This window comes from Scatophagus argus, chromosome 14 (assembly GCF_020382885.2).
Source record: "Scatophagus argus isolate fScaArg1 chromosome 14, fScaArg1.pri, whole genome shotgun sequence".
Classification (NCBI taxonomy): Eukaryota; Metazoa; Chordata; class Actinopteri; family Scatophagidae; genus Scatophagus; species Scatophagus argus.
Window position 1 is genome coordinate 5,621,964 of NC_058506.1, and position 12,161 is coordinate 5,634,124.

The 12,161-nt window shown below is 40.4% G+C and overlaps 1 protein-coding gene across 3 annotated transcripts; it reads left to right on the top strand.

Moving 5' to 3' along the window:
* The first annotated feature begins 2,960 nt into the window (after positions 1-2,960).
* Positions 2,961-11,941, top strand: ca4a (carbonic anhydrase IV a). Of its 3 annotated transcripts, XM_046411601.1 has the most exons (9): positions 3,130-3,158; positions 3,236-3,309; positions 6,627-6,671; positions 7,670-7,834; positions 7,924-8,069; positions 8,747-8,839; positions 8,943-9,009; positions 9,091-9,254; positions 9,943-11,941. In XM_046411601.1, exons 1-9 carry the CDS (start codon positions 3,145-3,147, stop codon positions 10,120-10,122), a joined length of 948 nt encoding a protein of 315 aa, XP_046267557.1. In that variant the 5' UTR covers positions 3,130-3,144; the 3' UTR covers positions 10,123-11,941. The 3 variants fall into 3 exon arrangements, with proteins under 3 accessions (XP_046267553.1, XP_046267557.1, XP_046267556.1); XM_046411597.1 differs by having other exon boundaries at positions 2,961-3,309; positions 9,943-11,937; XM_046411600.1 differs by lacking the exons at positions 3,130-3,158; positions 3,236-3,309 and adding an exon at positions 4,058-4,484 and having other exon boundaries at positions 9,943-11,940.
* Positions 11,942-12,161: the final 220 nt, after the last annotated feature.

Genomic DNA, 12,161 nt, shown 5'->3' on the forward strand with positions numbered 1-12,161 from the left:
GATCTGTTTCCAAGCTTGCTTCTTTGTATGCAACTCTGGAAAAAGTATTCAAAGGGAGATGATTCCAGATGGGACATTCAGCTTTGGTTTCTTAAAAAGAACCAAACGGTCTAAAGTGATGAGGCTTCAGTGTCATCGCCATCAGACAGTTGTGAGGTCGATACACGTCACTGAATTGAACTGTTGTGAGTACGAGGCTCAAACAGAACGAGAACTGCTAGAAGGTGAAGTGGGTGAGAGAAAAATGTCTTTTAACATTAAGAAAATTACCAGAAGGACAAGATCAACAAGTAACAAGCAGAACAGGTTGTTCCTTAAAGTACCTCAGTGACAGATTGTCAAAGTTTATACCAAAATTGAAGTAAAGTACAAATTCAAGTAAGTTAAGCTTCACTTGAGTATTTCCAATTTCTGCAACTTTCTACTTCAACTCTACTACATCGCAGTGACAAATGTACTTTTTACTACACCATATTTTCGTGACAGCTTTAGTTACTGGTTACTTTTCAGTTTTTTATTCACCATTTAAAACCCCTTTTGGATTGACTGTTGAAAACAGGACTGATTTTCTGAGCTCATGAAAAGCTGATTTTGTGGAGATACATGGTTCTCACTGGACACTCACGGTTCAAACATGATGAACTCAACAGTAAGTAAGATATTTCTGGAGAATGAGTACTTTTACTTTACACTTTAAGTCAGTGTCGCTGATAATACTAAACACTTTTTTCTTACGGGGTTTTGAATGTAGGACTTTTACTTGTAGGTGAATAATTTCACAGTGTGGTATTGCTACTTTTACTTAAATGAATGATCTAAGTACCCCTTCCACCACTGCTACACAGTAAGCTGACAGTACAAATAGTAGTTAAAGCAAACTCCACTATAACAAGCTACTGCATTAAAATACAGCTTGCACATCAGTGTGCTGGTGACATAATGTGTAATAATTTAACACTGGCAGTGGTCATTGTGCATAACAAATATCTTTATGCTTTTTGCTAGTTAATGGAGTATTTTACATTGCTGTGTTATTAATTAAAGATGCTACTTGAACATTGTTTAATAGATATAAAAAATACTGTGCATTGAATAACAAAAAAATGAAGTTGTTAATAATTTCATTTCATTTACATCCACTCCTCCCTCAGTGTGAGTTGTTGGACACAGGACATCTCTTCTCGATGTTGGTGAACTGGAGGCAGCAACTTCCCACAAGTCTGTACTGGGCCAAAGTGAATGTGAAAACAGCCATCTGATGTCACAACGCACATGCATCATTCTGTACAGTGAAGCTCACACAACTAAGTGAAGTAAGAACAAGCAAAATACATTTCTGAGTCAAGAGAGACTTTAATGCAAGCATATAAAAATACATTGAAAGAAAAAAAAAGCCAGCGCTGTTCTGCTTTTTGTCCACCAGATGGAGCTGTTTCATCAAGAGAAACACAAGGTGGTACTTTGAAAGCAACCAACACTTTGTACAAATCATATCAAGAGATTTTTGCAGAAGTTCACAGTCATGGATTGTTTTTATTTTTTCGCCATTTTCTCTGGTAAATATTGAGTAAAATTTATTCAAGTATATGAGTCAAGTTCCTGCAAGTGTTTCAGCACTTACTTTTTTTCAGTGAATAGTGTAGAAAATTAGGAAACGAATAAGTGGATATGTGACACGTACATTGTCACTATTTGCACAATTTTCAACGATTTCCCCTAATGCCACATCACTACTGCTGAACCTACACGTACACACTATCTGTATGTAACCACCACTCATCACAATACACCATGGCCACCTAAAAGTCTTCAAGAACAGCAATGCAAGCTAATTCATGTTTTTTTAGTAGGGAACTTCTGTCAATGTGCCTCACTGTACTCACGCAGCAGGATCAATAATTCAGGCGGAGGGTATTCTAGGTTTCCACTCAGTGAATGAAAACGAAGGTGACAGCTCTAACTTTTCTGTGGAAAAGTTGAAGAGAGATGATGAGAGTTTTTGCAAAGCTTTGCACTGACTGGACAGCTTTTCTGGACAGGGTGAACTGGGCCGGAAAATAAACCTTTTTAAAGATTTCACCTGATATCCTCTTTTAGACATGCAACTCTCAGGTGAGGATTGGTGTGTGTGTGTGTGTGTGTGTGTGTGTGTGTGTTTATCTGCTGCTGTGTCCTGATCGGCCAGTGAATCAGTTGGTGCAAACTCATGCTGTCCAAAACCACAGAACTTTACTTTGAATTCTTGTGCAGATCCCAAATCGTTTTATAAAATAGCAAATGTGTCAGTGTGAATTTCAGGAACATTTGTATAAAGATACAGTGGTACATTTACTCTAGTACTGTACAGTTTTGAGGTACTTGTACTGTATTTCTCTGCACTCGTACTCCACTAAATTTCAGGATTTTTTTTTAACCCACTACATTAATCTGACAGATTAAAACATACATCCAGTTTATAAAGTAAGAAACATTATTGGAGGCTGTTAACAATAAGTCCACATTCACCAACTATAACATTATATATTAATACATCTAGGAAAATTATCAAATTAAACAGCAATATATCACTGACATGGTGGGCACTTTAATTTTTGATATTCAAGCACTTTTGTTGCTATCATCTCAAATTTGTCTTGTAATTTTATTGTGTGAACATTTCTTCCTGTGGTTTCATCTGATTACATTGCTGACACAAAGAATGGAGTGTTGGATTTGAATATTTCACTTAGTTTACATATCATATAACTTGACCAAAATACATGAATGAATAAATAAATAAAAGCCTGGAACAAGCTGATTCAGAACACATGAAACACAATGATCATGAAATGTAAAGGAAAGTGAAAATGTTCCCCTCACAAAGCTCCGCATAGTTAACCACTAGCTGCTGAGGTCCACCTTAAATTACCTGCCCGCATTGATCATTAGCTCCTTTTGACTTCCCGCTGTGCCACAATTACCCGTCAAAGTGCCGTGAAGTGTTTGCCTATCAGCACCTCGACAGAGACGACCGCATTAAATTTGGCTCTCGCACAGCAGGAGCCCATTGATAGGCCCCCCTGTTCGGAGCTCTTATTAGTGGTGATCTTTATTAGAAGCGATGCCCAAAAGGGGGAGGGGCCACTCTGTCTTTCCTGTCGCGGTATGGTGATAGATAAGTATGAGACCCCCCGCAAGAATGCGATCACATTGGAAAAAACAAGTCATTGTGTTACCTTCCCTCCGTCGAGTCGAGACGCTCCACAATGCTGCAGCTGATCCTGCCTGCCCTCCTGGCATCCTTCTGGACAATCGGCACAGAAGCAGGAGGTGAGTCTGCTCTCATTCATAGATGTGTCAAAGAAGTGATGGGTTTATTTGGGTATTTGTTGTCAGTGAACACTGAAGTTCGGAATATACAGAAATTAGTCAAGGAAATGGGATGATTGATTGAATAATGAGATATTTATCTTCTGATATTACCAGGAGAGGAAAAGCTTGATCTGAGGATCAGTGAGGTTATATTACATGCATGCAATTGGCAGATGACTAATCTGAATTAATGTATCGATTTAACGCCTAACACTAGACAATAAATATGAGGTGAATTAATGCACGAGAATGCATGAGACCAGCAAGATGAAGTGGCTCTTTTTCTTGGCACCACTCACTTTATTTGAATTAGAAAGTTGATTTATCGCGGGTCCCCCCAAATCTGACACAGAAAACCAAAATTACACTCAACTGTTCGACAGAAACAACGAGGGGAATCACCACAGCTCTCCAGATGAAAGACAGGCTACCCCCTCACCGAAACAGCAGCAAAACCGCCTGTGTGACACTCTTCACGCACACACACACACACACACACACCCCGGACGTCCCTCAGTGTGTCCGCCACACTTGCGTTGTCATGATGAGATTATGTATCAGCTGATCCAGAGACAAACACAGGCTGATCGGACCGAGCAGAGACTCCCCCAGAGCCTCTGTGGTTCGGACGCTCCTCTCTCTCTCTCTCTCTCTCTCTCTCTCTCTCTGTCTCTCTCTCTCTCTCCCTCTCTCTCATGCTCTCTCACTCCCCCTCTCTCGCTCTCCCTCTCGTGCACCTGCTCATATCCACATTGAGCCAATGACAGGCAGTTTGCGTCCAGGTTGCCGCAGAGAGACGCACTGAGATGCGCACCGCCAATGTCTTCACAGCGGCTGATTCTGAGGTGTTAACTTCACAGTAGAAGCCGCGAGGTTTGGCATTAAGACTCTAATTATGTAAATTAGCAGTGATTAATGACTGATTGAGATGACTGGTCTTTCTGATCAATGCAATCAGTAAATATTTATTAGGTTGACAAATGCGCACAGGCTGGTTTGACTTAGTGCTCTCCTGATGTTTTCTCATGAATTCCAAATATAATTTTAATGTGATCAAATTAGACTTTGAAATTAATTCTGGGCTATGCGGGAGTAAAAGTAAGAGAGGATGTTTGCTGTTCCAACATCAGAAGGTAGGAACGACCTCTTTCTGACCCCTTTTCAATTTAAAAAGCTCAAAAACATTCCAACAATGCTCCTTTACTCACTCGTGGTTTGTAGATCGCACCCAGGCCTGAGTTATTGTCTATTTTTCCAGTAATATAAATGTCATCGTTATCATTGTCATATTTTTAGTGTGAGATGAAGCAGCAGCCCGCGCGGACACTCCAAGCTCGGCTGTGGCTCATCTGACGCGCTGCGCAGGAGGAGCGTCCTGCACGTGCACGCCTTGTCGGAGTTTTGTCAGAGGCGTCTGCATGAGGGAAATAAGTGCTGTGTGTCAGTGGATAAAGGGAGAAACTTAAGGAGGGTCAAATTTGAGGTGGAGACACTGCCAAAAAAAAAAAACAGAAAAAAATAACAAACATTTAGATGAAAAAATGAAGGAAATTGGACCAATCCTCAGTTTTGTGTGGACTGTGAATCCCTGAAGGACTGGCATAGCGCGGGAAAGTCTAAATGTCTCTTTTTCTTTTGAGACGTGTGTTTGCGTGAAACGCAGCGTCTACACAGGCGCAGTTTCTGTTTCTGAAAGGATCCGCCTGAGCGTCGGCGTGCATTCACGTTACGTTTCGCTGCGGCCGACGTGCAGGTGGACGTGGCCTGTTTGTTTTCCTGTCCCTGCCTTTTGTTTTCTTCTTCACACTTTCCCGGGTCTGCTCTCTTGGCAGAGCTCTCGCGTCCATTTAAACCCGTTCATATTGTTCATTTGCTCCGCACCGCACAGTAGATCAAAGGCAAGCGCCGATTGGTCAAGAACTGTGCGGACAGAATTCTGATTGGCTGAGATGAAAGCAACTAACAATAAGACATAAAAACGGATTATCCACCTTACCGGAAGACGGATGAAGTATTTAAATTCTTTACTTTAGTAGTTTGGTATTATTAGCCAAATGTATTCAAAGTATCAAAAGTAAAAGAACTCAATTATCTATTAACAAATTATTAATTATTACTTTGGGTTGTAGCTGGTGGTGGAGCAAACTTTAACTACTTTGTTAAAATGCCATCAGTGAGATGAATCTGTAGTCATTTTGAGTGTAAAATCTTGGTTAAGTAACTTGTGGCTACACGTGCCAGATATATGCGATAACATTAAAAGAACAATGTGAACAATGTGTGGCGACTGATTTTTCGCTCAATTCAGATTGGTGAGGATCGAAATGTGACACCCGTACTGTGTTTTACTGCATGTAAAAGTGAATGAAGGTCAGAAATGAAGCATAATCTTTTAACACATAAGCACTCAGGCTTTGCTCACAGAGTAATTAAACATTTCTGAGTTGTGAGATTTTTTTTTTTTTTTTGTTCCTCTGAAGTGATCACGCTCCTCTCACACGCATGCAAATCTTGCAGCAAATGTGAAAACAAACCAAAGAAATACGTATTTCTTTATTTACTGGTACCAGTTTAAGTGGTGGCACGTATGCAAACAATGTGGGTCACCCCCCAAATGTTTGTCTCCTCCTGCTTTGTTTATTTTTCGTAGCCATTATCATGCAGGAGCAGGAGGAAAAGTCTTACCAGCATGGTAAAGAAGCCAAGCACAGGCTTCCTTCACAGAAACTGGGAGAAATCCTCACCCCAGTCTCACAGCAGAGACCCTCCCGTTTTGTCTTGTTTTTCCTTTTCTTTTCAATGGCATGTGTGTTTTTCATAAATATTTGATTTGTGAGATAGCTGCGGATATTTGTCTCAGAGCATGGGGTGCAAACATGCAAACCAATTGTGAAATATTAATAAACCCCTCAGACAAACATGTGAGTATGGGACCTTGCCGATGCAGAAAGACTGGCTCTGTGTTTATTCTGATAGCACAGGAAGAACAACCTTTTTTTGTGAATAGGAAGACAATTTCTGTGTAGTAGAGCTTATTGTGTGGCTGGGAATAACAGCTGACCTTAAACAATAGGAGAACAATTCACTGGTTGCTGTAAGGAAAAAAATAAGCTATTAGTAAATGCACAGAAAATCTTTAAATATGTTATGTATGAGAAGACACAGAAGTTCAATAATGCAACAATGTTAGCACCAAATTTCATGAGAGAAATGTTTGGGTGTCTTGTCGATGAAAGTCTGTCTTGATAAAATTGTTCACATTTCCTGTATTTCAGATTGGTGCTATCAGTCTCAGTTCACCTGTGACCATCAATGCAATGGTAAGTGTCCTTTAATACTAACCTGTGATATTCAAAAAGTTAAAGCAAGTTTAAGAAAATGGTTCACAAAAGACATAAAAGCGATGGATCAAAAGTGCAGTAAAACAAAGACAACTGAGACTAAAATAAAGAGCAATGCAGCAAATGAAACAAAAACGATCAAATGCACTCAAAGTAGTGTATAAATATATTAAAATGTTATTCTCAACTCCTCCACTTGAGAATCAGGCGTATTAATACTGACCTACCAGAGGATGCACTCTTTTGCACTTTTATGGTGTTTGCAGATCAGAAATATATTCAGGTGCCAGTCATGTCTCATTGAACTCTTAAAACCTGCTCTAAAACATGCAGGCAATCAAAGTAGACATACTAAAATTACGGTTATAAGCCATCTTCTGTTGGATCTTGTGAGTATTCACGCTGCTGCACAGGTTGTACTGACTCAGCCAGGAACACTGAGGGTTACAGTTATATAATCTGGATAATAAAAGCATGACCTTAAGTTTCCGAGTGCTTTGCAGATGATTTAGTTTTTTTTAAAGATAGATTCTTGTAAATGTTCCAAAATAGGAAACAGAATTGGACAGCTCTTGATAATCAAAATGAAATGTGTAATCAAATATGTCACAATAAAATTCCTGCAATAAGACAAAGGTTAATTCAATTCCACAGAACGCTTAGTCTATGGTAACAACTTCTCAGTTAGTGGAGGTTTCATTCCAGGAAATGAACCAAGTTTTAACTTTTCTCGGAAGTAGTTTGCTTAGTTGCATCATATTACTAGAAATTCACCCTTTGCTTAAAAATTAAATATTTGACTTAAACGTAACAGGTAGATGGAGAAAAGTAAAAGACAGAGGACTGATCCCTGTGGTACTCCGTGGATTATCTATAGTGGAGAATTTAGAGTCCCCTTCAGTCACAAAAGATTAAATAACAGAAATCAGAAATCGATCCTTTCAACTTATTTAACTATGAGGTGTTTCTCATTTCAGTGCCGGACAAGTGGAACCACGCCAACGGTGACTGTGCGGGAAAGAAACAGTCGCCCATTAACATCGTCACCAGAAAGACCTTGAAAGACAACAGTCTGACTTCTTTCCAGTTCAATAACTACCAGCAGATCTTCAGAGGCACGATCAAGAACAACGGCCACTCGGGTGAGCATGCTTCCCTTTAAACATGAAATGGCCATCAGTGCTTTGAAGCTGTTGTGTGAACTCTTCATACTTGGTATGTCCACACACAGTTCAGGTTGGCGTTCCTCACCTGAGCACCATCTCAGGTGGAGCCCTGCCGACCAGCTACAAGGCTGTACAGTTCCACCTGCACTGGGGCAACAATGGAGGACCGGGCTCTGAACACACCATCGATGGGGAGCAGTATCCCATGGAGGTAGCTAACATCACTGAACAGAACACACACAGGCTGCCTCTAACATGGCCAGCTGTCACCATGAGAGAGTGACTGTGCATGAAGAGTAACTGATGTGTTAATCTGGATCATATGAAGGCAGCTGCATGCATGTAGATTTACATGTTTGCATGTGTTTGTTTATCTTTCAACACTCTCTGACTTCCTCATCTTTTGTCTGCGGTGTAGGAAGGGTTGACTCAAAATAAACCACAATTCTTGTGTTCATGTGAAGGAACATGAGCAGCCGTGTGGCTTACTCTTGTGTTTTTAACAGTTTTTTGAAACACTGGCGCTCTATGACAGATGAATACGATATATCAGACTTTGGATGCATAGACACTTTAGTAGAAATCAGTTCATTGTTGGGTTTGGTCTTTTAATGAGACTTGGTGACAGTAAGAAAAATATGTAATATCACTAACCTTTAATGGTCAGAAATACTGATTGGACCTTTAGATTTCAATTTTCTATGATTACACCCATTCTTTCAGTGATTAATTGGTGTCTGATTAAGACACATATGATATCTGCTTCTGTTGTTAAAGCATGAAATGTGCTATGTTGTCCCAGTTAAAAATAAGTCCCTCCACATTTTATAAATAACTTTGTGAAAAAGTGCTAACATTATATTTTGAATATATACCTATATTTTACAGCTGCACATTGTCCACATGAAGCACCATTACACTGATCTGACAACAGCACTGTCTGACCCAGAGGGAGTTGCAGTCCTTGGGTTTTTCTACGAGGTAACCATTTTAAATCCTGCATAGCTGACATCAAAATGCTATTATAGAGCACAACTCAAGCTGAAATGAAACAGTACTGAAATGTGCTTATGTCCATTTCCAGAAGTCCAACAGCGCAAATCGAAAGTATGAACCCATCATTAACGCTCTACGAAGCATCAAAACTACAAGTAAGTATTGAGGTGCAACTAAGCCAACCAAAAACAGCCACAGAGTGGTGTTGATAACATCTGTGGCTCTCTTGCTTTCAGATGGCAATACTTCTCTGTCTCCCATCTCCCTGGCACAACTAATCCCAGCTGAGCAGAATCTGACCTCCTATTACCGCTATAAGGGATCACTGACCACCCCAGGGTGCACCGAGTCTGTGATTTGGACTCTCTTTGAGAATCCCATCCCTCTGAGCATTGATCAGGTCAGCAAAAAAAGACCAGAAAATTTAAAGGGATTTTGTTATTGTGTTTTTAAAAAAATACCTTTTCTGTCTTTTGGTTTCAAGGTTCAGATTTTACGTTTAAAATACTTCCATTAAATTTAGATTCAGCAGAGTAAAAGCGAAATGATTAATGAGGTGTTGAAGAAGAGAAACAAAGTTTGCTACACAAGTTTGTATTTTGTACCATTCCATAACTTTTGCTGGTTTTCTCTCACATGTTTGGTGAAATATTGGGTTGTTTAACTTCTCTGCAGTTCTAAGGTTATTTAAATGAAACAGTAAAAAAAATTCAAAAGACAAATATCTCTTTGATGGAACTGATAACAACCCATCTTGCAGGGCTCAACTAGACACTGTTTTGGAAGTTTTTTGGAAGGGGTTCAATAAGTTTGGCCAGCACTGGCTTGATATTTAAGATCGTATTATAGTTTATAAACTATCATATTTTTTTCTTAATTCATTAAGTAACAGATAATTATGACCAGTTAAATGTAGCGAAGTGAAAAGTATAAGGTAGCACAGCATAAGACATATAGTATATTACATTCTCAAATACAGCACATGAGTAATGGAAATTTCCAAGTTACTGAATATAAAATTTCACACCTTGATTACCTCTCTCCACATACTGGGGTATAATGTTTACGTTTGTCTTCTGTTCATCCAGCTGCGTGCATTTTCTGAGCTCAAGTTCCATGATGGAAAGGCGATGGTGGGAACCTTCAGGCCAGTCCAGCCCCTAAACGGTCGACAGGTGTTCCGGTCTGGAGGCGCAGTGATCTTGGCCAGCACCACCTTCCTTGTGGCTGCCATTGTTACCGCCTTGGGGCTGTCCCAACCCAACTAGATTGAGGCATCCCATGCTGCACTACAACACCATGAACACAATAAGTTCTCTATCAGTCCTCAGCTGAACTCTGGTTCGTAACACCTCCATCGCATGGTTGTTAAGATGATTGACCACGTTGTAGTGCAGGCATGACTCACCCAGTGTCCCCCCCTTTACGACACAAATGACGAAGGCGTCCAAGGAATGCCTTATGAAAGGTGATGTAAGGGTTTGTTCAGCATTCATGCATGCATAGTGAAGTAGTAGATCTTATTTCAGCATTATGAATGTGCCATAAAGCAGGTTACAAAGCACTCTGACATCTGAACTATGACAGCTGAATTCAAACACGACACCAGATCCCTTAGTCATGCCCTGGTTTTTCACAGTATCATCCTATAAAATACAGCACACACACACACACACATCCTCATATACTCATCCGCCTTGTTCAATGTCAGGTAAATTTAGTCTCCGCTAATGTCAGTGTGAGTTGCCAATGGCTTGCGCTCTGAGTGTCAATGTCAGCCCCATGACCTGGCACGTGATGTGTTGTTCTGAGTGGGGCATGCGAACAGCATGGAGCTATTAATAGCAGAACTGAGTCACGAAAAACAAGCTCCATTTCAAAGCCAGCAGTCAAAGGAGTCAGCAGTTTGGCTTTTCTTTCAAAGTCCAGGAGCACAGAGTGCGGCCGTCAGGTGAACTCCGCACAGCCACTCGGTCAGCAGTTGGTTTGGAACAGGAGGGGAGGATGAGGGGTGTGAGGTCTTGTCTTTCTCAGCCAGAACAGCTGCCTGCTCCTCTGAGAGCACAGCTGCAGTCTCTCTCTCCTCCCAGAGTCAGAGGCTGCTGACACCTGAGACAAAGATGAAGATCCAGAGATGCTAATGCTAATGGTAGGTCACAAAGCGAGTGGCAGCTTGGTTTCAGAGGGAAGGTGGAGCATCTGCAGCGTGAGGACACAGCAACAACCAGCATATAAAATGTCACTTCTCTCTACAAAATCAATGTCATTATTTTCATGATTATCAAATATTTGCATGAATTCACATGTACAAGATGTTTATTATGAACTATGTGCACAGTAGATTGCTGCTGGAGGGAAGCTGCACACACAAAACTGTGCCAAATTCATACACACACCTCAGTCACACCATTTCCCATTTTTGACCCATGAAGTTCAGTGAGATTATCCTGACATGTGACTGTGTTCATGACTTGTGTTACAGGGTCTTGGATGCACTGAATGTTATCTACTGTGAATTACACCCCACTGAGTTCTCACTCATTTATTCACGAGGACTCGTTATGTATTCTAGTGAGAGATCTGTGCAATTTTCCAGCAAGATTTACTGTGATGATGGAGCAAGGAATCTGTATATTTTCCGTTGTTTCATAGGGCATCAAGTTATATTTCTATGCTGAGTCATTGTACACATGTATTTATGTACTGAATGTGTATATTGATATAAGATGCACAGTTATTGTTATTTATGTATTGCAAAGTTTATATAGTACTGAATGCAAAACCATATATGAAGCATCAAGTTGTTCATGACCAATCGAGTTTACTTATGATGTTTAGGTGTATGAGATTGTCAGACTGTAATGCTTGAAAGTGTCATAAATAATATGGAGAATGTGTTCCAACTGAACAGAAGAATAAACTACTTACATGCCTTTTTAATGACAGTCTCTTCTTCATGACAGTTTTTTCCACTGGCTCAGCCACAGTTCAAGGTACTCAAACCATTCATCAAAACAGAACTTAGCCTCAGTGGCAGTCCTGCCTCCACATCTCTGCACTGTGAAAGCCGATATCAGAATGGACTTTTTTGGCTCTGTTGTTTGTCTGTTAGCTCCAACACACAGGCAAGCATCTCACTTTCCTGTCCAATTGCTCTTCAGTGTGTCAGGAGAGTCTGAGATCGCTCATGCATCTCAGCCCCGTAATCCTTTTCTAATTGACTTGTCCTTGATGTTATAAAGCCTGTCTTTGGCCAGAGTTCACACACACACACAGCTGAATGGTATATTGTTGTATCATACACAGA